Source organism: Arvicanthis niloticus, chromosome 15, assembly GCF_011762505.2.
Source record: "Arvicanthis niloticus isolate mArvNil1 chromosome 15, mArvNil1.pat.X, whole genome shotgun sequence".
In the NCBI taxonomy this organism is placed as follows: Eukaryota; Metazoa; Chordata; class Mammalia; order Rodentia; family Muridae; genus Arvicanthis; species Arvicanthis niloticus.
Window position 1 is genome coordinate 51,872,409 of NC_047672.1, and position 26,707 is coordinate 51,899,115.

At 43.3% G+C, this 26,707-nt stretch overlaps 1 protein-coding gene across 4 annotated transcripts in view; it reads left to right on the forward strand.

Annotated features, from left to right (window-relative positions):
- Ica1 (islet cell autoantigen 1) overlaps nt 1–26,455 on the forward strand; it is a 133,862-nt gene extending 107,407 nt beyond the window's left edge. For 2 of the 4 annotated variants that reach the window (XM_076913697.1, XM_034519135.2), the window contains exons 9-15: nt 134–237; nt 2,082–2,128; nt 5,049–5,111; nt 5,209–5,247; nt 12,119–12,172; nt 13,912–14,181; nt 26,184–26,455. In XM_076913697.1, the coding sequence (XP_076769812.1) occupies nt 134–237; nt 2,082–2,128; nt 5,049–5,111; nt 5,209–5,247; nt 12,119–12,172; nt 13,912–14,181; nt 26,184–26,305 (699 nt within the window). In that variant the 3' untranslated portion in view covers nt 26,306–26,455. The remainder of the gene's footprint in view (nt 1–133; nt 238–2,081; nt 2,129–5,048; nt 5,112–5,208; nt 5,248–12,118; nt 12,173–13,911; nt 14,182–26,183) is intronic. The other 2 variants (XM_076913698.1, XM_034519137.2) reach the window with 1 other exon arrangement.
- The last annotated feature ends 252 nt before the right edge of the window (nt 26,456–26,707 follow it).

The window sequence follows — 26,707 nt, forward strand, 5'->3', positions numbered from 1 at the left end:
ACCTCTTCAAAGCTCCGCATGGAGGGCGGTTATAGGCACTGACAGCATGTGAGCAGTTTCACTGATGATTTGTCTTTAACATTCTTTTCTTTTTTCTTTTTTTTTTTTTTTCTACCTGTGGCTTATGATCAAGAGCTTACAAGACCCTATGAAAAAGCTAGTTGAGAAAGAAGGGAAGAAGAGCTCCCGGAGGGAAAAGCGGGAAAAGCGAGAGGCTGCCCCACAGGAGCCCAGGCAGTAAGTCCCAGGCTCCTCCCTCTTGATACACACTCCCTTCCAACAGGGCAGTATAGTCCTCAGAGCCAAGCCCAGGTGAGGCCAGTGACTGGAGGGGGTCACCCATGTCCTCACTAAAAGGCAGGCATCCCTTTGCTGTGGGCTCCATGTCCTCTCTGGTTTCTGGTTATGACCCCCATTTGTTATCATCAACATTCACAAGATATCCTCCACGGGGAAATCCCCCACCTTTTCTCTTCTACAAGTCTATGGCTTATGAAATTGCTTAGCCATGTGTGTAGTCTGAAAGTGTGTGGGGTTGTGACTCTCTTCCTTCAGTGCTCTGCCTGTATTCTCTCCTCTGAAGCAAAGGATAGCCCAGAGAGTAGGAAGTGGCTCCCCGACCTCTGTTTTTCAGCTCTTACTTAAAAACACCAAGGTGTATTTACAGCATAGTCAGCACATGATCCCTAATGTCACACAGGGAGAAGGAACTTTGAACATGTGGCAGTGTCTATGGAGATGAACAGCAGGCACTCAGAACTGCCTGACCTGGGAAAGCACTGGAAGCATTATTTCCCCCCCCCCCCCCCCCGCATTCTATTCCTCCTCTGTACACCTCCAAAATTTAGACAGCTTTATGGTTAGACAGGCTGACATTTTTATTATAGTTCTAAGAAAGTTTCTGATGTGTTAGATGTGTATTTAATCCCATAGAAATATTTGCTCCAAACATTAGCCCCTTTTTAGTTTTAAAGAAAATACTGGCAATTTTCTCTGGTGCAGAACACAGACAAGTTCGCACTGTTGAACAGACGGTAGGATGTGCTCTGGGTCCACACAGTCGCCTCCTGGTAAGGAGCATCTAGTAACCTCCTGCTCTGTGATGGCACAATGTAGGGACTCTCTGTGGTACCCCTTCTCACACTGACCATCTGAGCATCCATCTACCCATGTCCACATTGTGTGGAGGCCAGAGGGGGCTCGGAAAGGGCAAGGTACTATAATGAACCCCATTAGAAGCCATGCCTAGAGCAAATCCCAAAAGAATCTTACCATTTAAGCTAATGCAGGCCATGCAGTCTAAATAAAGCATCAGCTGTACCAGAAGGGATCTATGCAGTTTTCTTGATGTGTTGACTTTCACCAGTTTCAGATTGCTCAAGTGTCTTAGTACTTTCTTTGAAAGCTCAAAACGTATATACCAGTCATTGTTTTAAATGATAGCGAAAAGTGAACTTTTAGAAGGAATTTTGTTCAGAATTAGCAGATTAAAGTGGGCTGTAGAGCTAGAAAGAACCAAATATATGAATGTCGGGGTGGTGGAGGGTCTGCCTGTGAAGTCACAGGAAGAGCTATTCCGATGTGCCTCTGGGTTTGCGAGTGACCCTGCCTTCTGCCTTCTGTGTAGTTTAGTGTCTCTCTTTTTTTAACCCCAGAAATCAGGGTTGTCTAACAGTCCCTTTCTATGGTTCTTCCCAGTGGTAACCATGTGAATGGATGGCAGTTATCCATAAATGGCCACCAAGATGTTTACAGAGTGTGTGCCTTATGGTGAAGCCATACTCATGCACGAAGGTGCTGTAGAATGTTACAGAGTACAAGCAATGTTGTTTCTTCCTCAGGAAATATATGCCATACAAATGACCTCCCCTCTCCATCTCCCTCTATACTCTCAGCCTCTCTCTCTCTCTCTCTCTCTCTCTCTCTCTCTCTCTCTCTGTGTGTGTGTGTGTGTGTGTGTGTGTGTGTGTGTGTGTGTGTGTTGCTGTAAGTGAAGCCATAGATACTGCACTGAAGATACAGTTATCCCATAAAAATAAATTTGCAGAATGGTGTAAAATCAACTTTCTTTTTATTTTAAGGTTAATTTCTTTGGAGGATGAGAACCAGCACAAAGAATCTTCTCCTTGTAAGAATAAGTTTTAATTTCCATTTAAATTGCTTCACAGACACTGTTTCAATTTGTTTGCTCTTTTTTTTTTTTTTTCAAATTTTTTGCAATTTTTTTTCTGGGTTGCCTTTCTGGCTTTTCTTTCTGTCTTGAGAAAAGACTGTATTAATTTGCTTCCTGTAGTCCCAGATATTAATGATGTCAACCCTTGAGCAGTAAATCATATATTTCAAGATGGCCAGAAAATATCATCATTATGGAACATTTCTGAACTGGTCTGAGTAGTCTTGGTACCGTCTTGACATCACACCCCAGGTGTGGTCATTGCTGATTTCCTGGTGGGTGTTCCTCATTGTTGAAGACAGGAGAGCTCAGATTTTGCCCTACCAGGACCACATTAAGACTTGGTGCCAACTACCTCAAGGTAAACTGAAGCCTACCTCAGGAAGAGGGTTGCACATGAGAGGCGGCACTCTGTTGTGACATTTTACTGTCTCTGGCTCCTCCAGGTTTTCTGTTGGTTCCTTACCATAAAGGTACAGAGAATGGAAAATTATGGTAAAGCCAATGTGTAACAGTGCCGAACCCCTTCACCAGCTGTTAAAATCCTCATAGTTGGAAAGATGGTTTATATTAAATGGGTAGCTAAAGATGCTATGTAGGTTACAAAAGTCACCCAGCCCTCTGACCAGAAAAGCCCTTGTAGGTTCTGTCTTCCCTGCCTTGAGTAGGCTATGGGAAGTCTTCCAGGAAAGGAAGACTGTTCTTTGCTTTTTCTTCTTTCACATTTCTTCTTCACTTCATTCTTCATTCTTCTGGCCTTCCCTTCCTCTTTCTACAACCATCGGCCATGCCTGCAGCCCCCATCTTTACTCCTGCCTCTTGTATTTTCAATCTGCCTTTCAGCAGAAAATAGAAAATAGCAAACAAAGAACAAGAAGTGTGGTCCATGCCTCTGATTGATCCATCTGTGCTCCAAGGAAGGTGGAGGCAAGAGCATTGGAAAGAAATTAAAGGTCATCTTCAGATATATATTTCACACACACACACACACACACACACACACACACACATATATATATATATATATATATATATATATATATATATAGAGAGAGAGAGAGAGAGAGAGAGAGAGAGAGTGTCTTAGGCCACCTAGACTCAATAAGACTTAGTCTTTAAAAACCAAAACCAGCTTGCTAATTTGCTCCCAACACTTGTCCTCACCTGTGTCCACTTGTGCATATGTGCTTCATGGGTCACAGGGCTTGGCTGTGTCTACTTCAGGAGGTGTTTACTAGCAATACTTGTGTTCCCAACACAGCACAGGGCTCCAGCAACAAGCATTACACACCACACATAGCCTGATCTTTTTGGAATGAGGCTCACAGTCAACAGAGGAAGTAGATAGTAGCAACTGCTCCCATCTCCAACTGTAGCACGATTGGTCAGAGCTACCCAGGAGAAGGTCAGCACTCTGAGTGTGTGAGATGCAGAGGCCTCACTTAGTTGAAGCAACTGGGGGACAAGCTAAGGCCATACACTATTGTAAGACTTGCCGAAGGAAAAGGAATCGCCTGGGAGGAATGAGCCAGGAAGGACCAAGCCAAATCAGAAAAACAGCATTCCAGAGTCTGAGGGAAGGTAAGTGGGAGAGAGGCAGGGCCTGATTTTGTAGCCATAAAGGGCTGTCTGTGTTGATTTAGACTTCCTGTCTCAGAGAACCTATGGCATGCGCCATCAATGTTGTATGGCAATCGAGGTCACTGAGTAGAACATATTTAGTTCTTTGGAAAAAATATAAACTCCAGTTTATTATATTCATATAAAAGTTTCAAATCCATATAGCTTATATACATTTTAAATAATGTATGACTAAACAGAATACAATGCAGATTTTCTTTCCTCATATAGTTTAATTGGATGTGATATTTGCATAATATTTTGAGATTGTGAATCTATTATGATGAAGTGGTGTCTGTCTTTTATTCTGAGACCTGTAGAAGGTCTGGTGAGCATACGAACAAACTGAGCTTGAAGCTGGTCTATCATGTGTGCATGCATGCATATATAGCTATGTTTTGTTATTTCTTGTGAGCCACAGCTAGTTCATGGGATAAATAAGTTCAAGGCACAGAGTTTTCCCATGTACCTTCGTCCCCATACATGCAACTTTTCACTATCCACATCTTACACCAGAGTGGAATATGCATATATATGTACATATACATACATATAAATATATATACATGTGTGAAATATATATCTGATCTATATATATAGAGAGATATAGATATAGATCATAAATATATATGAGCCTTAATAGATACATCCTTATCACTCAAAGTTCACAATTTGTATAATATTCACATCTAGTGTTCTATATTTGATAGGTATTATAAATACAAAATGAAATATTTTCCATTAAAGCGTCATATAAAATATGATTACTGCCTTCAAGCCTTCTGTCCACCACCGATTCATCTCCTTACCCACAAAGCATGCCCTTAGTATCCATTGGTCTTTTCCCTGTCTCTGCAGCTTTTCTCAGAATTTGGAAATATTAGGTTTAAAGTCTGAAACAAAATGATCTTTTATTGAGTAGTCTTTCTTTTTATCTTAACCAGGCCCATATGGTTAGAATGTATTAGTGATACCAAGCAACAGTCAATTACTTAAGCCATTCCTTTTTCCATGAATGGAAAATAGAACAGTATGTTAGTATGGTTATCTACTGAACATAACAGAGATTCATGGCCAAATTTCAGTTCATTGAGAGCCAGCAGCTGAAGTAGAAGAGAAACCGAGGACCACTGCTTTGCCTGAGTGAGGTCAGATTGCTTATTCTTTCTGACAGTGTGCATTTATCTCACATGTTATCATATAAACATGTACCATTTCGAGCTGGTCATAACCACTTGCATATGTTCTATTACAGCTGAAGAGGGGAAAAGCATTTTGTCCCCTATAGACAAAAGTTCTGCACATGATGCCTGCTCAGGTAAGCTAAGGACAGACTTCCCAGTTTTAATGATTTACTCAAAATCCAAATATAATGGAATTTAACTCATAATTTATTGTATTTCTCTTCCCTTAAGGACCCATAGATGAACTATTGGACGTGAAACCTGAGGAAGGTAAGATTTACATTTACTTTGGAGTTTATAATTTGCTTAAATTTTTAACTTCTCCCTTTTTCCATGCCAAGAAAATCCAATACTTATCTTTTTAAATAGCTTTACAGTCATAAATAAAAAAAAAATAGGTGACAGCCATTGTAAATGAACTTACCTCTTTGATCAATATTTAATATGCATGTTACTATATTTAATTAGATAGTGTTTTTAAAGCTGAAAATTATGACAAAAGTCCTATGTTCTAACAGAAATACTAATCTTCCAAAGGAGACAGATACCTGTGGATTTTGCATACTGATCCGCCCATCCATGGCCTTAAGCAGTTTGCTTCACATATAATCCCTCTAAGTTTCAGCTGTTTTTTGTTTGTAAAATGGAACTAAACACAACAGCATTGCCAGGTACCTGTCAGGAGTAGACTCAGGTATGAAAAGGATCTGTTGTAGTTTATGATGCAGGGATAAACTCTGGGAATGACAGACGACTTGAGAAGGGAAGAGTATGAATGCTCACTAGATGCTATACAGTGCTGTATTTCCATTGCTCCACCAGGCTAGACCTCTCATGCTGACAGCCAAATAACCCCCTACAAAAGAATGCAGGACCCTGGATTTGGATGAGACGTCTGATACTAAGTGATCTAAAGAAACGGAAGAGTTTTAGTACAACCCTAGCTCTTACTTTTATCCAAGCAAAGGTTTCTTTTTAATGATTTACTAAGAGTCCAAAATGCTCCTGAGATTCTGAGCCAAACACCAGAGTATCATCCCTTGACCTGGAGACTGGCATTCTGCCCCTATTCAAACAGATTTCTTACAGCATAGAAACTGGCCCAAGCTACCCTGTGGACCTCTGTTAACCAGGGTCAGCTCAGTCTGAGTTCGACCTGCTAGACCGTTGTTGTGACAGATGCTTGAGAGATGCAGTTTAAAGAAAGGTTTATCTTGGCTCAGGGTTGCAATCCATGGTCTCCTGGCTTCGCTGCTTTTTAACTTTGTGGCAAGGCAGATACATCGTGGAGGAAGGGCATGGTAGAAGAAAGCTCTTTACCTTGTAGAGGCCAGAAAACCAAGGAACAGGAAACAGCCCGCACAAAGATATTCCTTTCAAAGACACTCCTTGCCAGACACTTCCTCCAACTCAGTAATTCTACAGGTCCACCATATCCCAGTTGTCTACTCAACTTTTGAGTCTATCAATGGGTCAGCTATTGATCTGGGCAAAACCCTCATGGTCTAGCTTTCTCTGAGACACAGATACTCCCAGAGGTATGCTGAATCATCTCCTAAGTGGCTCTCCATCCAGTCAAGCTAAAAATTAAGATAAACCATCAAAGTGTTGACCGAATTCACAGAGTATTAGAGACAAAGTCTCTCAGTGAGTGAAAGGTACCACAGCTTTGCCATGAACTTCCCGGGGCTTGGGAATATAGACCCGGAGGCAGAAGTCTGCTGGCCTTATTAATATCTCACAGAAGGCATCATGCTATGCACTATTTTATCAAAATGACATATGATTAGTAAAACGGAAATCATACTGAGTAATGAGATGCATGAGTAAACACTGTGAGTTACCATTCATGGTCCCCATTTTTAGTAAGGACCTTTCACCTCTGAAAGAATAAAACATTTTAATGGGTTAAATATATTCTTTATAAATTATTTTTTGAACACTAAAATAATTTAATCTTACCAAATTGTTATGAGAATAGTATAACATGCCCTAAGTATCTACTATCCAGTTTTAGCCAGTCTTACCGTTTAGTAAATGTGTTAATAATCGCATGCATGCTCTGTCTTATTTTGATGGGTTGATATTCTTCCTAACCCCAGCATCTTCTTGGTGTATAACTGTACTTAATTTTATTGCTTTAGTAGACTTGATTTCTGGATAGGTAGTATTCAGAAATTTAAAAAATTATTATGTACTAATAATTTTTATTAGTACATAAGATAATAGAATATTACATTTTAAAAACTCACCCCTGTTCCTATGCTTTAGCCCATACCCCATTTTGACAACAAAGTATCCACATACGTACATGCATAGGAGTCCATATGCTTGCTTCTTTCTTTTTTTATAAGGGGTAAAATAATTGTCTTTATACAAAGATTTTTTAAATTTTTGATAGAATACTACAACCTTAGCCTAAAGCTTGCATTTCTTTAAATTCAATCAGAATTAAATCAGAAATGCTACTGCTTGCAATAACCTGCTTGCATTCGTAAGCTTTCTTGTATGGCAGGGTCCATTGGAGGAAGACTGACATCTTATTGAAAGCAAATGTCATGCCCCATTGCTTTTTAGTTCTAAAGAGGGAGCTATATATATGTATATACATATATACAATACACACACACACATACACTAATTCTCGGGCAGAAAGATGGAGTCACAGATCTTCCTGATCAAGTATAGTCTCACATAAGCCACCCTGTTCCTTCATCACTGTTGTCCCACAGAGCCCTGCGGTAGGCCTGAGTGATGCTCTCCACTGTCTGTGCCTCTTCTGTGTGTGTATCCCAGTAGGTGGTATCAGCTCTAAAACCACAGCCACAAGTACAGAGATACTCTCAACACACAGAGAACTTGTGACTGAGGAAAAGAATGCCCACTGATGTGTTCACTTTGAAATGCATGCCCTTTCAAAACTTCCTCATGGCCTAAGTTCTGAATTAAAATGCTGATTACAATATGCAAAACACTTGAAAGAAGAAATAAAAGGCACTTAATCCAAGAATGGGTGATTTACTACGACTCAGGAGTTGTAACTGTAGTTCTGTCTTCTTCTCAATGATAAAGTGATGAAAAACCAATATTGGCCACACTGTATAAAAATATTTTAATAACAAATTAGTGACATTCAGAGATTCTTGAAAGTGGCTCTGAAGTCACCGTATGACTACCTGTGACATGTAACCTTCATTCACTAATTATAACATATATAAATCCTTGTGCTTCTCAAGTTGGACACCCCTAACCCCTGCCAAAATACCATAACACAGAAGAAAAATGTGGTATAAAGCAAGTGAAGTTTTGATAAGTTCAACTTACATACATCTTATCAGCAAGTCTTTATGAAAAACCACAAGGTCTAGGCCAATTAAAAAGCAAAACAAAACTATTATCCATATTTCATAAACATGTTTGTCTTCTTTCTCTGTTCTTGCTCACCATTCTGTCTTCTGGCTGGGTATAATGATAATGGTTCATCCAGCAGCCAGCAGAACTCTAAGAGACAACCTTTAGCCCAGAGCCATCATGTGCTATCATATGGCACCTAGTTTCTCCTGAGTTGCTGAACTGTCACCTGAAGTCACCCTTAGAGTCAAATAAGAGATGTTTGCTTTGCCTCAGGACATACAGTAACCGAGTATTAAATTCTTTATCTGCTCATATAAACTCTTCCTTCAGTATGCTAGGATATGCTGGTGACCTGGGTCACCCAATGAAATAATGATACACTTTTTCTTTACACATGTTAGAGCTCGACCATTGAGCACCCCCTCCCCCTCCCCAGCCCAACAGTAATACACCTTTAAAATAAATTACTGAAAGCAGAAGTGTGTCAGCAAATACCTGTAATCCCAACACTTGGGAGACAAAGGATTAAAGTTCAAGTGTTCAAAGCAAGCATAACAAGTTTGAGCCAGCTCAGGCCACATGAAACTCTGCTTAAAGAAACTAATATTAAAACAAATAGATATTAAAAACAAATGTTCTTTATCATGTAATAGAGTGTTCTGTGTGGGATTATTCCTATAGAGTTTTAAAGATTTGTTCTAGCCCCAAGATTCATGCTTTTTATCAAGAGAGATTAGAGTAGGGTTTTAGCAATCAGGTAGTTTTGTGTATGCCTACTTGGGTCTAGCATTCTTGGAGTGTTCTTTTTTTTTTATTTATTTTTTTTCTAGAGAGCACATACAGATCCTTACACAAACCCCATACCCACCCAGGCCCCTGTCAGTTGGGATTTTTATTTATTCTTATTTTTAAACCCCAAGGGAGTTTTTCAAAGCAGCATTCTTGAATTCCAAACAAGCACACTTTGTTAGCAGACCTGACAAATGTTTTTCTGCTTCGACGTTTTTGTCAGGTGGTTTCCTACCATCTTCCCCCGCTGTCTTTGGGGTGCTAGGAGGATAGTGTTGGTGTTTGGGGTTTCATCTGCTCTGCAGGCCTGTGGCCTTTAAGATTAGTCATTACGTGGGGTGTGGGGAACGGGGAGAAACCCAGAGAAGTGAGCCTTCCTGTTTCACACAGATGAAGGTAAATCAAGTGACATTTATCTGCTTGTTGTCCTGTGCTCTCATTTTCTGTCTATGTGGTTATTTCCATCTTCTGTGTTCCTAATTTATGCTGAGGTCATGAAACTCAATATGATTTCAAAAGTTCTATCTGAATGGACTGTCACCGGGGTTTCCACACTCTGCCTGAACTTGAGTTTCCTCTGCATTTGAGCTTTTATAAGCTAGAACTTCACCGGTTCAGGACCAGTTCTTCTAAGGAATGTTTTCCCAGGGCCCAGGCTTCTTATTTCTGGGCATTGAGCAAGGCAGGCATATGGAGTGGTTTTTTTTTTTTTTTTTTTTTTTTTCTTTTTTCGTCTTGGCTATTCTGCCTGTCTCTGCATGGTACTTAGAAGACTATTCTGGCCTTAGAGAGCCTCAGCCCTTTACAGAGCTTCTTCTAGGAGTTTATGTGTAAGGTCTCAGTTGGTTCTTTATCAGCACACATAAAAATACCTATCTTCATTCTGAAGGAAAGCCAAGCTTCCCCAGAGAGAAAGCACTGACTTATGAGTTAAAGCTCCCAGGCCAGACTCTCTGTAACTAAGACATCACATGACCTTGGACAGGTAATCTGACCTGGGTCTAGTTTTCCTCCTCTGTAAAATAAGTTGAAGCAAACAGTTTGTAAGATCTTTTTTTATTTAAAACAATATAGATGTATTTTTGTTTTTGTTTTTATTTTTCTATTGAGAAAAGAACAGCAAGTCCCCAGACAGGAAAGCAGCATCAAACATGGCACCTTGGCTAAACTCTGCACTTCCCAGAAGGCACCATTGCTAGGTAGCCTCACCCACTTCAGCTCTGGCCCGAGCATGTGGAGATCCTGTATGCCACCATTAGGAAAGCTACTGTGTGAAGCTGCTACTTTACACTTGACTGCAAAGCTGTCTGGAGGAACATTTATAAGGTTTTGAATAAGGAATGATCTCACAACTGGCCTCAGAGAAGGTGCAGGGTAGGCAGTCACCTCCTGGAGCTGTGGCCAGCTTGCACACTACAAAGAATAAGATAAGAATTTGTGGTCGGGAGTTGGAGAACTTGGATTGAAGACAGGCATTTGGAGACTCTAAGCCAAAGAAAGTTGTGCCCCCACCCCCTACCCCTCAACAGGAGCAGCCTTTATTTGTCTGAGTGGGTGGACGCTCTGACAAGGCTTCTCCCTAGGACATTCCCCTATCTCTTATGTTTTCTTTGTCCCACTGGAGTGGCTCTGTTTTCAAAGCAGATAACAAGAGCTCACCCTCCAGAGCCCACTGACAAGCGCTTGTCTCACAAGTCGAGGCTTGTCCGGTAACAGACCTGAACCTGTCCATTTCGACTTGTAATTAAGTTTTCTCTTACAAGTTATGCATAGTAATTTCAGGCATCTTAATTATTGGTGTAATAATTGGGAGGTTTCTGTATTTTATGGGTCAAGTCAGTACCGGTTTCCTTGCTTTTGGCTACCTAAATAAGTTTCCTTTCCAGAGTACAGGTCACCAGGTAGCCTGCTTTAACTACTAAAAAGCCAGGGTGTGATGACTTTTTTTAAAAAAAATATGCAACTTTTAATAATACATTAAAATGAGTGAATAAATAGTCAGAATGTTACATAACAGACCACCCTCAATTGTGAACTTCAATCGAAGCAAAATCTGAGTTTATAACTGACTCCACAGAGTGTTCACTCACTTTTGTGACTAAAACGCTTGCGTTTGATAGGGTCTAGTGTTAGTCAGAATTCTTTGGTCGTAAGGATGGAGCCCATGTTGAAACAGGTTAGGCTGAGAATTTTGCTTAAAATGCACCCGACCATGTAACCAGGGACACAGCAGTACATTGACTCAAGCAGGACTCGCTCAGAAGCTGTCTGGGAGTGCTGTGTAAATTCCATTTCCAGCTATTTAGGTTGTTTTCCTTTGTATGCTGATTTTATTTTCACTGGCAGCCTCAGATTTCTATCTTTGGATCTGAAACTCCAAAAGAAAGGACAGGCCATTTTCTATTCAGTTTTCATATTGCAAATACAGGGAAGCCTTCAGCATGTATCCTCTCCTGAGTCGGCTACTGTGGCCAGAGAGAGAGAGAGAGAGAGAGAGAGAGAGGAGAGAGGGGCAGAGGGAGAGAGGGGAGAGAGAGAGAGAGAGAACTTCGACCAGCCCAACCACATGCAGAGTGAAGGGTGATGAGGTCTCCTAGGGCGCCTGTCACCAGGATCTCAGAGAGAGAGAGAGAGAGAGAGAGAGAGAGAGAGAGAGAGAGAGAGAGAGCTTCTCAAGAGAAAAACAACTGCAGGAAAGGGAAGGCATGCTAAGTTAGCAGAAGCCACGAGTGTCTCAATACTATAGAGTGAAGTCTAGACATAAACAAGAAAGAGAAGTTTTAACATCTGCTTATGTGTCGACGACTCCTTGTCTGTGATCCACGGTTCTGCTGTTCATGGTGATCTTTGCTGGATAGCCATCTCAGTCACCATGGTGACCCCCTCCCCAAGCCTGGCTTTTACAGGCATTGCTAAAAGATGTACTTAAGGTCCTCCGACACTTATTCCAAGTGTCACTTAAGTGGGTTTGGCTTAGTAATCATATGGTTTTCTCTAGGCCAGAAAGAAATCAGGAGGAAGGGGTTGGACACTCCAGTGTTGCCAGAAAATAGTAAGTTCAGAGATTTGAAAGGTAACCACAGCTTCAGAAGGTGATTCTGGGAGAGATTGAAAGGGGAGGGATTCCTATGTAAATGTATGTGTTGGGGGACACATCTGATACATTGAGGGTACCATCCCTCTATGTCTTCCTGTATGGCGGCAGGCAGGCGAGCAGCCTGTATTACACCATCTGCCTGCCTTACCTACCCACCCAGTCTGGGGGCTCCTGCAGCCAGCTGGGGAGCCTGTTCAAAGAACCAACTTGCTGCTTCACCTAGCAGGCCTACAGGCTATGTCTGGCTGAAAATGCCTTTGATAGCGTAAACAATAAAAAGGCTTAAATTAGACAGTTGTCTGATTAAAGTGATGTTTTGCTACTATTTTAAAACCACAGTGATGGGAGCTACTAGACCCCCCTCCCTGATTTATAGCTAGTTTTCCCGAGTTGAACAAAACAAAACGAACCCTTAACCTCTAGATTCTTATGTACCATGTAGGTGAAAACAGACTCAGCAGAAGAACACAGATTTACTTAAACAGCAACATCCTTAACTACTAATCGCCAGATATATGAGTATATTTGAGGAAATCCTCATAATCTTGTTTTATCATGATCTTCGGAATTTCAGCGTTGCTCAGAGCAACATTAGGAACCACGTTGTTTTCCACGGTTCATGGCTTATAATGATGTTTGCAGTCTGCACGTGGCAATTAAATTCCACAAACAAAGCAACATGTAATACTTGCCTCAGCTCTTCATTCTTAAAATAGGCAGGAAAAACTCAATGAAAGAGCTTGGCATAGGATTTATGAGAGCCATGCCCTCTGTTCTCCTCATAGGTAGTATTCAGTGTCTGGTCACTGTTCATATGTGAGAATGGTTCTCTCTTTAAAGTCAGCTGGCCACCTGACTCTGATACAGTATTCCCAGGTTCCTGACATTCCAAGCTGGCCTCTTTCCTACTACAAAACTCAAAGATGACCCATTTGGGTATCAGAGGGCCAAGGTCTGCTGAAGGTGGGTTGGGCCTGAACTCCCCTCTGGACTAGAGTTCATTGCCACCTTCCAGTACTAATGTCTGAGGCCAATGAAGTGAACCCTCTGCATCAGACCTTGGCTTATCAGCTCCTTCCCTGTTGCTCTCTAGGTGCTACTCATAGGCAAGCCAGAGCCATCTTTCCTTTGCTCCTTGCAGCTGTTACTGCAAACATCTGTGTTGGGCGTTGATGCGCCTACTGACATGCTCCCCTGGGCCAGGGCGTGGTGAGGTTTCTCCCCAGCTTGGGTGGCAAGACAGGCTGCCACATGGTATGCTTGCTGCTCCAGCCCAGGCAGTGTGGATGGAGGGCTTGTGTGGGAAGATTGGGGAAGGCTTACAAACAAGAAACTAAGATCTCCAACAGCTTTCAATTCTGGCTTTGTTTCAGACCTGGGAATGTTTTTGTCAGATCCGCTTTTATGTTAAGGAAAAACCCAAACCCTCGACTTTGTGGAAAATATTTCAATGCAGTTCTAGTAAGGCTCAAAAGCTGTATTTGCTTTGGAAGAAAGGTGACAAGGAACATAGAATTTAAAAATGTATTTCTGAAATATGTTACTAAAGGGTGTCATGGGACAGATTTCTGTTCTGGTTAGGTCTCTTAAATCTAGCCATCATTCAGTTTGTCCCAGTCCAGCCCCCGTGACAGCTGTTCCTGAAGTTCAAGCTTTTGGAAGTCATATGCTCTGTGTTCTCTGTGTTCTACCAGCTTGCCTGGGTCCCATGACGGGGACCCCAGAACCTGAAAGTGGGGACAAGGACGACCTCTTGCTGTTGAATGAGATCTTTAGCACTTCCTGCCTGGATGAGGGGGAGTTCAGCAGAGAGTGGGCTGCAGTGTTTGGAGATGACCGGCTAAAGGAGCCAGCCCCTATGGGGGCCCAGGGAGAGCCAGACCCTAAGCCCCAGATTGGCTCTGGATTCCTTCCTTCACAACTTTTAGACCAAAATATGAAAGATCTCCAGGCCTCTCTCCAAGGTAGGTACCACAGTGACTAGAAACACTTTTATTGTTTCCCTCGTTCATTCATCCCCCACCCCTTTAATACAGAAGTATTTTTGTCTGTGTATGCATTCTCTATTTTCACTTTATAGCCAGTATCTTTTAATTTTATTTTTAATATAAGTATTTGTTGTTGTTGTTGTTATTGTTATTATTATTATTACATCCATCGACTTTTTAGCTGAAATCTCCAAATCACACCCCAACTTTAAGACGGAGTGTCAGACTGGAGATGAATTCTTTCTAATGATTTCCTCCCTCTCAGGACTTTCTCAGGGGAGTGAGGGGAGGTTCTGGATCTTATTCTCTCACTTGGATTTAAGGTGTATGCTTCTGACCTCAGCATGCAAAGTAAATCCCCATCACTGCCTCAGAATAAACAGGGTTTTCACCCTGACCAAAGTAGTTGTGTGACATGCATGAGAGGATGAGGCCTTCACAGTTCAAACCCTGTGGTTTTTAAACAGACTGATTGTGCCTGCCATGCATATACCAGCCTGCATACACCCCATCGTTACAGGTACTAAGTGACCTTTTAGCTTTACCTCTGTCATATATTGTACTCACTCTTGCTTCAGTTATACCTTGACCCGTCCGTACCTCATGTATGCCCCAACTCACCAGTTCCTATTTTGACTACAAGCATACAAAGTAAGGCCCCATCACAGCATCAGAACAGAGTTTCCACCCGGACCAAAGTATTCTTCACTCAGAAGGGTTCAGAGTGCACCAGGCCTCAGCCTCAGGCCATAGGCTGGTTGTGCATTGCTGCTGTGCCCACCCCCAACCCCACCCAGTGATTCAAAGTACAAAAACAAGTTCAATGGTGAAGCCTGGACTTTCTCAACTGGTCTTGAGAAGAAAATCGTTTTCTTCTATTGTGATTTTTTTTTCCCTTCCCTCCCATGCTACGTAAACCAAGATAGGAATGACTACTATTAAGACAGGTTCAAATTGCTTTGCTTTGGTTTTTCCAAGAACTTAAGCTATCTCCTTAATAAACACCATGTTTACGTGGCACTTAGAGCGGGGAACAACTGGCAGAGGGGGGACGATTAAATAATTATGAGCTATTACAACCTTAGTTCTTTGGAAATGAGATCGTTTATACGGGACCTTGAAGGAGCAAGATGAAAAAAGCCCCCCCCCCCCACCCACCCACACACATACCTTTTTAAATGAACTACCTTTCCCTTTTAGTTTCTTTGTAAATCCTGTTTTGCACCCGTCTCACATGTTAGCCGTCATGGGATTGGAGATTGCAGGGATAGAGAGAATGCTAGACGTCTGCTTCTGCTCACTGTGTTCTACCTCTGGGTGAAGCCTAGTGAGGGAGCCAGCCAGCTCTCTTCACATTTACCACAACCTTCTTGGAGGAGAGGACCTAATAGTTGTGGGAGCCTCGAGAGGCCAGATCTTCCGCCCACCTCTGTGAGGTTCTGATGTCTCTCCAGCTGAGCTACAGAATGATCCTTACTAGCCCCTCCACCCCCAGCTCTACTGCGCATGCCCATGCCCTGCTGCTACAGGGTGCAGTAGAGGCTGACAGTTACTGCCCGAGTGAGAAAGCAGGGTTCCATAACCTCTTCCTGGATAGACAATGTGTGAAGAGCTCTGGTCAGAGAGAACCCAAAAGCTGTAACAAGACGGTGACTGTGGGCTTTGCACGATCAGCCTTGCACCGTGTCTGAAGAGAAGGCACCAAACCACTGTGGGACAGTGGAGGGAGGTGTTCTTGACAGTAAGAGAGAAATGCAAGGTGTGACCTGGAACTGGAAAGGGGTTGCACAAAGAGAGGCTGTGCCTCACTCAGACAAACCATCTCGTTTGCTATTACCATCCTAATGCTTTAGCAAGGTCTGCAGGAAGAGCACTTCTTGGAGCAGACTGAGCAAGAGTGAGTGGAGTGAAGAAGTGGAGAGTTGCTCCAAGGTCACGAAAGCCAAAGCACGTTATAGGCTGGGCCATGTATACCAAAAGAAGCTAGGCTACATGGGGCTTTCTATATACTGGGCAAATCTCCAGTCTCCTTTCAGCAGTCATGTTGAGCCACCAAACAGCGCAGTCTGCTTTGGTATTTAATATCATTTTGGTTGTTAGTCTCTTCTCTTCTTCTGGGCTTTTAGCAAGACTAATGCTAAGGTTAGTCGGTGATTATGCCTTTGCATGCACATAGCTACCAACAGAATGCCTAGAGGATTTAAAATATCATGGGGGAAAAAATGTCTCCGTGGTTGAAAAATAAAGTCATCCTATTCATTGTCCACCACTCTCAGTGGGAGCAGGTGTCACGTTGTCCAATGCTTCCCTAATTCAGGATAGATGACAGGACGGCCATTGGTAGTGGCTAAACTTCTGTAGTGGCTAAACTTCTGTAGGCTTCTCTCAGGATTCCTCTCACCCCCCAAATAAGAAAGGATGAATGTCAGCCTAAGACTTTTTTTTTTTCACCACGTACATGAGTGACTAGAAAATCCATCTAATATGCATGAACAGTTGTATGTAAATAAGAGTTTAATAATGACTGTTAAGCCCTGGCCACATTGTATTAAAGATGGTTTCCTCTGGTTAACCAGATGGTGTCAAAACCTAAATTCAGTAATGACTGAAATAATTAAGGAACTAACCCAAACATGGGGACGTGAGGCTCGTCGGTATATTGGCTCAGTGGCTCTGTTGAGTGTCAGACCACTCAGAGTTTGATGCTACTCCAGTGAGTATACGGACAATGCAAAACACAGTTTAAAAAATTCCGTTATTGGGGGCATGTGAACAAGAGGGAGTGGGGCAGACCTGGGAGGATTTGGAGGTCAGTGTGATTGGGATACATAATTTAGGATGTGATCAATAGTAAAAAGGAGGGAGTCGAGCCCAGCTTTCTTTTGTAGTTACCCTCTTCTTCCTTACCCTGTGGTGGTGGTGAGTCTCTCTGTAGCTCTCCGAGTTACTGCTTTATACTTAGTAAGTGAGGTATTGGTCTAGGCTTATTATCCCAGTAGAATCTTACCTGTGGCTTGGCTCCCATCTCCGAGAGGCTAAGGTGTAAAATCTAGTAATTCTATGAATCTACCAGCCACAGACTGTAAGATTTCATCAGCCAGCGCTCAAGACAGCACATGCTGGGTACCAAGCACTGTGGTCTCTCTTTTCCTGTGTCAACTTATCCATTGAATCTGCTGCTTCCCAGGCACGCACTATCATTATCTACACTTTAGAGACGAGAAAACCCAAGGAGCAAGCAGTTTGTTAGCTTAAGGTCACACTCTTGGTAAAGGCAGCTTTGAACCTGGCCACTGTGACTAAGGAGCCCATGCCTGCCACCAGGACTTCTGTGACCCTTCAGTGCAGTGTCTGATAGCAAAAGTAGCATTCCACAGGCCCTTCCCTGCTCGGGAAGCAGGGCTTACAGTGATCAGCCTGGCTGTGGGTTTCTTGGTTTCACATAGGAATGAAAACACCAGTGCAGACAACAAGATGAATGATGGTATAGAGAGACAGGGTCCTTGTCTAACAAAATGGAATGATCATATGGAGTAGAATATTTGAAATTGGGTCTTTATAGATAATTCTTGAACAAGAAAACACCATTGTGTGGCTGAGACACCTTTAGGGAAACTACAAAGAAAAAGAAAAGAAAAGAAAAGAAAAGAAAAGAAAAGAAAAGAAAAGAAAAGAAAAGAAAAGAAAAGAAAAGAAAAGAAAAAAGTGTGCCTGCCTGTCTGCCTGCCCTCCTTCCCTCCCTCTCTCCCTCCCTCCCTCCCTCCCTCCCTCCCTCCCTCTCTCCCTCCCTCCCTCTCTCCCTCCCTCCCTTCCTTCCTTGTAAAAGCTATAGGAGCTCACAACAAAAGTTACAGGTCTAATCAAGTCACTTTAAAATTCAGTAGAATTAATGGGATTTCTCAGAGTTTGCAAACTTATTGGCCCAATGGAGGGTTCTCCTAGCTTGGTTTCTGTTGCTGGGAAAAAGACCATAATGAAAAGCCAGTTGTGGATGGAAGGGTTTAGTTCATTTCACACGTCTACCTCACAGTCCATTAGTGAGGAAAGTCATGGCAAGAAGTCAAGCAGGAACCTGGAGGCAGAGCCATGAAGGAATGCTACTCACAGGCTAGCTTCCTATGGCTCACTCAGCTTGCTTTCTTATAACAGCCAGGACCATCTGCCCTGGAGTGGCGCCACCCACAGTGGGCTGGTCCCTCCCACATCAATGGAGAAAATGTCCCCATTGACATCCCCACAAGTCACTCTTACAGTGGCAATTCCTCAGCTATAAGGGCCCTTCTTCCTAGACGACTCTAGTCTGTGTTAACCAAAACTAACCAGCATATATGGCTAGCACTTCCTGTACCCGTGAATGATGAGAAAATTAAGCCTTCCTGGATCTTCTAAATATGAGTAGGTGAGCCAGTCAGTGCCCCACAAGAAAACACTAAGGAGGGCTTGAAGTTTCATAGTCTGTGTCTTTCCCAAAGTTAAAATTTTAATTTAAAAGTAGACTGATACAGGAAAGATTACCAGCTGCTCAAAGTAAGTGCTCAAGAAGATCTTTGCAGCTCAAGATTCTGCAAACAAAAGCCGGAACTCTTGTTACACATTCACAGACTCCTTGTGTTCCTGCAGGGCATTCTTCATTTTGCCCAGTTCTTAGAGGCTCTTGCCATCTGGGTGGGTTTTAGGTTTGGGTTATCTCAAATAAACCCCAGGCTGACCTCATCTCTTTCCACTCCTGGGTTAGCCTGGTGCCAGGTAACTGACATTTCCAGTACTTGATGGCAAAGTGTCAAGGGAAAGAGAGCCCTGTGTATTTATGGTATGAGCACAGGGCGGGCACTTTGCCGGTGCCAGGAGGAACGTTAGCTCCCTCCCTGCAGCAGAGCTTTGGAGGCTTGCTGAGCCACATTTGCAAGGCACAACTTAAGAGCTGCAGGCTTCAAATGCCTCTGGTACACAGAAAGATGCTTCACAACTCCTCTACCCACTCTGTAGATGAGGAAATCCAGGAACCTCAAAAGGTCGTGTGCCTTGCCAAGTTCTCACACTTTCCACCACGGTAGCGAGGGCTATATCCTCAGCTTGGTTTACAAGGTCCTTTAGTACCTAGCCCTAGTTTCATGGCTGCCCACAACGCCCACACCTTTGCTTTGCATGACTCAATGACATAACTGTGCCAACGAATGAGCATCTTTTTCTTTTTAGATGGTTGTGTTGAAATATGAACCAAGCTATCCTGGAACTCACTAGGTAGCCACAGCTAGCCTCAAACACTCAGTCATCCTCCTGCCTCAGCCTCTCAAGGGCTGGGATTATAGACACATATCACTATATGGTTAATCATATTCTCTATTCATCCAGTAAACTCTAGCCATACTAAGCTTTAGTGCACCCAGATCTTTCTACCAACAAGGCTTTGGCACGTTCTGCTTAGAGCATGCTGTCCACACCTACACATGCCTAGTGCTATACTTGGCTGACGTCTTCTGAGTCTCAGTCTTGATGTCAGTCCATCCACACCCCTGCAATCTGCATTAGCTGTTTCTGCTCCACACTTCTATTACGCCCTGTACTTAAATCACCCTCTTACCTCACCTTACGGGAAAACCGATTTCATTTCTGTCTCTTCCTTGGGTTGTCATGGAAACAGGATTCACAATTGTGTTGCTCGCCATATTTTCAGATCATAGCTCAATGCCTAGAATTCAGTGGGTGTTTCAAATGTACTTGTTTGAAGGATGGATGGAAGGGTGGGAGGGGGGATGGATGGCTGATGGCAGGCAAGAGTGGGAGCAGCTGACAAATGGCGTGTCACCAGGTTAAAGGGTGACAAGCCTAAGACATGAACCCTTCAGATAACACTTCTAGGTCGACTCCTAAGGTATGCTGAGGAAAACAGAAAACCTGAGAGCTTTACTGAGAGCCTGCTCTTTAGCTCACCCCCCCCCCAACTTGGTTTTACACACAAGATCCCAGTTCACTTGTACTGAAGCCCAGTGAGAGAGGAATCTTACGAATACCTTGCCAGTGGGCAATGGAGCTGAGGGGTCATGACCACCATTGTTGTGGTGTTCCTCCTTTGTTTTTCATAGCCACCCCTGCCCCCAGGCCCCTAGGCTGAGATAGCAACCCTGCCTGGGCCCTTTGCTGTAAGTGGTGAGACACAGTCACAGCAGAACATTCTCTGGCCCATGTGCTTTGGCTCTGCCTGTTCCTCTTGCTGGGCAATATTAGTTCTGGCTCATTGGTATTTCCCCATGTGTACACAAAGGGAGCAGGGCTTCTCTAGCAAACTTTTATGTGTGTTTTCTGCAAATGGGTAGCACATTGACATGTCAGAGGAGCCCAGAGCTGGCAGTTTCTACTTGAGCTTGGAGTGCCCTCCTGCCTCCATCCTTCGCTGCCCCTCTCTTGAAAGAATTTCTCTTGACATAGGGAGACATCTTTGTAGCCACACCTATGTGTTTAAAATGCCCGCTGCCGGCTACCACTGGCTGGGGAACACTTGATGGCAATTACTGGAATATTAGCAAGGCTCAGTCCTTTCTCAAGAGCAGTTTCTCCTGACAGAAGGCAAGACATTCGAAATCTGGTTGTCATTCCACCCACAATTATCCTCATAGTCCCCTTCCCCTAAATAATTTCCAGAGAGATACGAGGGAGTCTGGGATCGCCATTGAGCTGAGTGATTTGTTCAATAGCTGGTATCTATCACATCAATACCATTTTATCCCCTTGAGGCCACATTCAAGCTGGCAGATGGATGGTAAGAAGTGAATGAATGAGGCTCTACATGCTGCCTGTTAACTGTGCATAGCATGGGGAGGAGGAGTCAGGATGTCGGTACGTCTGTAAAATTACCAAGGAATAGTATCCTACCCTCCTCCCCCACCATCTCAGCTTCCGAAGAAGAGATGGCTTCAAGGTCTTCCTCCTTCATGTATGTCCTCTGAGGTGGGAAAGCCTCCCTTTATGGATTCTCAGTGTTCTTGTGGAGCTTCTGATGGGAGTTAAGTTATACCAAACAGACCCTAGCTACAGAAACATTCAGCTGGATGACAGTCATAGGCTGGGGGTCTGGTTCAGTGATAGACCATTTGCCTAGCATACATAGTACCCTGAGTGTGATTCCCAGAACCCCCCAAAAGAAAATACATTTTTCCTTTATAAAGAAATTTTGCTCCATCATCCCTTTACATGGTATACTTGAAAAATACAATTCAGGGTGCTGAAGAGATAGATTCACCATTAAGAGAGGGGTATTGCTCTTGCAGAGGGCCTAAGCTTGCTTCCCAGCACCCACGCTGAGCGGCTCAAAACCACCTGTGACTCCAGTTCCAAGGGGACCTGATGCCTCTGGCCTCCACGGCGTCTACACAGTCCTTCACACAGTCATACCCATAATGAAAACACATCTTCAAGTAAGGAGACAATGCAGGTTTGACTTCTGGCACTTTTCAAACGTGGTTTGATATACAGATTCATTTGTAAGTTTTCAGGCGGCATGTTACAGAAAAGGATGCAAGCTCCACTTCGGAGTGCTCCCCTCCACTTTGGAGTGCTCCCTGCTGTCTTGAGGAACATACCCCATTCTGCACTCTGAAGAACACACTGAGCTGAATACATGTTTTAATCTAGTGTTCTTGGTTGCTGTGCTTGGAAATGGGTATCATACCTGGTTCTGAAGCAGGGAGCAATTTCGTGTTGAGTTTCTACTACCAAATAGCAGCATTGACTATTCTTCTGGACTCCTCACACAGACTCCCCCTGAGTTGATTCAGGTTCTCTGGAAATAGCATCTCCATGAACTCAGTCAGAGAGCACAGTAAGACCCAAGAGCCTAAAGCTGCACAATTTCTCATGGCTGCCTAGGAAGATGACATCCGGAAGTAGGCCCTTTGCTTTTGAAAGTGTCCCTTTCCTCATTCCAGCCCTGTCAACCTAACAAACATGTTGACCCAGCCAGCCAGCAGGCCATCCAAGACAGTGTTCCCTAAACAAACACTGATCTCAAGGATTCCATTTCAATCAGTCAGTATCTCCAACCGGCTTACCAGATAGTGCTGGTCAACACTTCTAACTGGCTCCCGGCTGATGTGCTTCGGGAGACAGGCTGCTGGGTTGGAGGGAAGGAGGCACAGTGCTGGTAGGCAGGTATGGGGACAAGGAAGGACTCCTTTCAGCTTTTCTTCTGACTGGCACTATTGGACACACACTTGCACCACAGCCTTGACTTTCCACATTCACTGCTTTTTATGTGATTTGGGTCTAAAAGGAAAATGGTTAAGAGCCAATTTTCTAGGAACTCAGGAGGTTTTGTTATTCCTGGATCACACTAAATACTGGTCATTTAAAAGTGTTTTATTGAAGTATAATTTACATGCCATAAAATTCACTCACTGTAAGCAAACAGGTCAAGGATTTCTCATAAATACATACAGTGGAGTTTGAATTCCAGCATCTCAGAAGGCTCTCTTGACATCTGAAGCTTCTGTTGCTTATGAATTGCCCTTTATATATTTAAGTAACATTTCAGTGAACAGCAATGTCATTTAAAATCCGTTCTGTTTTCCATTGTTTTATACCAAAGGAATAGGTCACAGGCCATCTGTTTCATTACTTATTAGTCTTCATTATTAGGTCTGTGTACTGCCCATCTAAAATGAAGTTTGTCTAGCCAGTGAATATTAGAAATTATATGGGCTGTACAATGTTGCCACTGAAGATGATGCACCAAGAATGTGCTTCTTGCTACTTAAAGGCTGGGGTTTAATAGTTTGTCTTAATTCAAGAGTCATATGTCTGGATCCCCACTGTGTGCCAGTCAGTGTCCTAAATGATACAGGAATGAAATAATACATGACCCATGGTTTCAAGGGTTCATGACACCTAAATATAGCAAAAATGCAAACTATTAACAATAGTATAATTCTATAATTGAGTCCACTAGAAAGTGTGGACATTGGAATAGCAGGTTAAACAAAAGGTGTTCAATCATTTAAGTTTTGTAGCATATACAGTGTGACATTCTTCCCCGAGAAACTGTTCCCAGTTCCATCTGAACTCTGCATCCAAACATGGTCTCTCTTTAGGGCTTTACTGGAGACTAAATTAGTCTTTACGAAGACATGCAAAACACTTTAAGCCAGAACATCGCAGTAAAAGGACAGAGTTTTAGGCATAATGATCCCTACAGTGATGGCACTGATGGTCAGCATTTTAGCACGAGGCTCAGCAGTGGGCTCACTCAGCACCAGCTACCTGCTCAGTGTGAAGAAGAACTTGCACACCTTTTTCAGAAGACAGGACTTGATACACAAAGAAGTAAAGCAGAGGTTTAAAGATGTATACGGTAAATTAAGGATGAGCCATGCCAAAATATCCAGCACAAACAGTAAATGTTGTGGGAAATGGAAGAGCTTGCTTCCCTAAAACAAGAGGGCTAAAGACCTCTAGCCATGCTCTTCAGGCAGAGCACAGGGGTATGACAGAATGCTGGGTTACCCAAGTCAAGTGGCATTGTAAAATATGGCATAAAGTTAACATTAACACGGGCTCTTCACTCGTATCTTTTGGGATGGACTGCCATTTACAACTTCCCAACGTACAGGAAAGAGATGCATATGACCATCTTGGTAGAAATGTGTGGTTACTAGTTCTATTGCTGTGCTATTGGTATTCAGTTTTAAGCCTTCCCCCTTTGTGACAGGAAACCATAGATCTTGATTTCTTGATGGGTTTGGGTGTGGTCATGAAGTCACCATACTCCACAAGAAAATGGGTATAAAACATAAAAGGGAAAACAGTCCTTTGATACAGCAGTTTCTTGGTTGCTTTGCAAAATCCATTGTCTTCCTTAGTTGGCCATGTATTTCAGTTAGATATGATCCGATGCTTCTCCTGTTCTGTAAGTTTTTTCCCAGTCTGGGGAAGATAGGAGAAAAAGTCTTGTCCCACCATCCTCTGCTGGAGGCCATCATGGGCAGGAACCATATGTGTACCCAGCAGCTGGTGAGCTTGGATGACAGTTCTTGTTAGATCTCATGTCCTTTGGTCTTGAATATTAGGCTGGGCTTCTTAGGTCTCAAAAAAGGTCCTTTTTAAGCTTATGAGATCTGTTCTGTTTCAGAACCGGCACCTGAAGTGCGCATCTGCTGGGCAGGAGATCTCATGTGTATTCATTCGCAGCTTTATCTCTGTTGCTTTGGTCATCACCCCCTCTCCTCCTGACCACAGGACATGAGAGGAAACGTCTGTCCCATTATCATCAGAAAGTGTTCCTATGATGTTCCCATGATGTTCTTTTAAGTGCTGTGCAAATAATTTGCACCTGGTTTTACTCTTAGTGGAGACCTGGAGGATCTAAGGGTCGGTCTCCTCAAAGTGCAGTCAGCTGGCTTAGCTCTTAACTGCAAGTCTAGGATTACTCCCTGGGGACCCTCTCAGATCTCTGCAAGAGGTTAGGAGGAAGGGGAAGTGTGAAGCATATTTTCACTGTGGGTGTCTTTAAGATATTTCATTCTCTATCAAGAACTGAGATAAACTAATTTATCTCAATCATCTATCAGTCTTATCCCTTTCAGAAGCCTCATATGACGTCCAACATGATGACTTGAGGTTCTCTCTGGTCTCAGTAGATCAAATCGAAACAAGCCAGGGGTTGTGAGTGTTCTCCACGTAGAATTCAATTAAGGTTACATATGGTAATAACCTATTCAGATTACTCTTCAGAGAACTGTTTGGATTACTCAGTCTTGCCATTACTAGCTGTTCCTATGTGTACTAGCTGTATCTCATATATTATGACATAACGTACATTGCCTCTATCATTACAAAGGAATGTACCCATTGGGTATCATGATGAGAAATAGGGAGAGGAACCAAAAGCATGAAGTGCTTGGTTAACTCTCTTAACAGTGCGGTGTCATTTAGAGAAAGGATCAAAGACGATTTAACTCCCACCCCATTCTATCCCTTCACTCGAGCCAGTTTTGAGAGACTTCAGCCAGATGGCAAGCACATTCCTAGCCACTCCCTGATAGAAGGGTACCCTAATAGAGAGACATTTATTCATGCTTCTGACATCTCCACCTGTTGGAAAGGGGGAAAGGCGTGGATTATCAAGCTGGTGAAGTAGATACTCACGTGGAATGATTTATATGAAAGAGTCCCAGCTCCTTTATAAATCACTGGCATGAGGCACTCCTTTGATAATTCTCTCCTCATCTGGAAGACACTTTAGCTGTCCAATCATGTTTTCTGAGGAGTCAGGGAGGGTGAAACAAGTAGAAGGAAGAACTCCAGCAAGGGTGAACGGAGGGATTTCAAGCCCACGAAGGGAAGGGAAGGGAAGGGAAAGGGGAAAGGGAAAAGAGGAAAAAGGGGAAAAGAGGGGAAAGGGGGAGGGAGAAGAGAGAAAAGGAAAGGGAAAAAGGGAAAGGGAAAAGAAGGGAAGAAGGCAAGGCAAGGAAAGGAAAGGAAGGGCCTTTCATGTTTGACAAGAAAAGGTGGGAAAGGCAGTGACCATAATGGCGGAGAGACTGGGCCTCGGTATGACCTCCTGTGGGCCTGCGCCTTTGAAGGTTCAAAAAAGGAAATACCAGATTACTCCTGGCCCAGGGGACTTCAAGGACTCCCCCCAGCAGACACTGGAAGGCACCTTGCTTCCTCAGCCATTCGGTCTGATTTCTGAAATAGCCATGCTGTGTCCTGGTTGAGGGAAGACAGACAGCATGTGGGGGTTTGAGCACCTCTGTGAGCTGCAGCCATTGCTGGAGTTGCACTGCAGATGGAAGTTAGTTAACTAAGCCTCAGGCCACAGTTTGTGTTAGCCAGCCTTTCAGGGGACATGAAATTCCCTAATGGTTAGAGACCAAGGATCATGGGATTTGCCCCTTCTAAGATGTTACTGGACCTGACTGAGCCCAGCATGGCAGAGGAGGTCTCTGAGAAGGTGGGTTTGTTCATGTTTCTTCTTCTTTCCCCAGAGCCTGCCAAGGCTGCTTCTGACCTGACTGCCTGGTTCAGCCTCTTTGCTGACCTCGACCCCTTATCAAATCCTGATGCTGTTGGGAAAACTGATAAAGAACACGAATTGCTCAATGCATGAGTCTTCAACCTTCAACAGGGGAGCCCTCGGGCCACTCGGCAGCACCTCATCCAGGGCCTGCAGAAGTCTAATGTGCTCAGTATGCTGTTTTAATATTTACATGCCATTTTAATAAAATGAGAGGGTCAAGGCCCTGTTTCTATCGCTATAGTTATTTCCTCCTGTTTGGTTTGTGTGTTGCCCGTGTACATTGAACACTAGAGGGGGAGCACTAGCAGACCACTGCTTGCCCTTGCTGACATCCTTCAGGACCATTGCTGTGTCAGTACACCATGGTGAAATCTAAGGTTAAATGACACACCTGAATGTGGACTTACATATCACGTCCTCAGGGGCCCCAGGAGGCTAAAAGTTTTGCGCTTGCTGGTGTCTCCATCCCCCTCAGAAGAGGCTTCAGGAAGA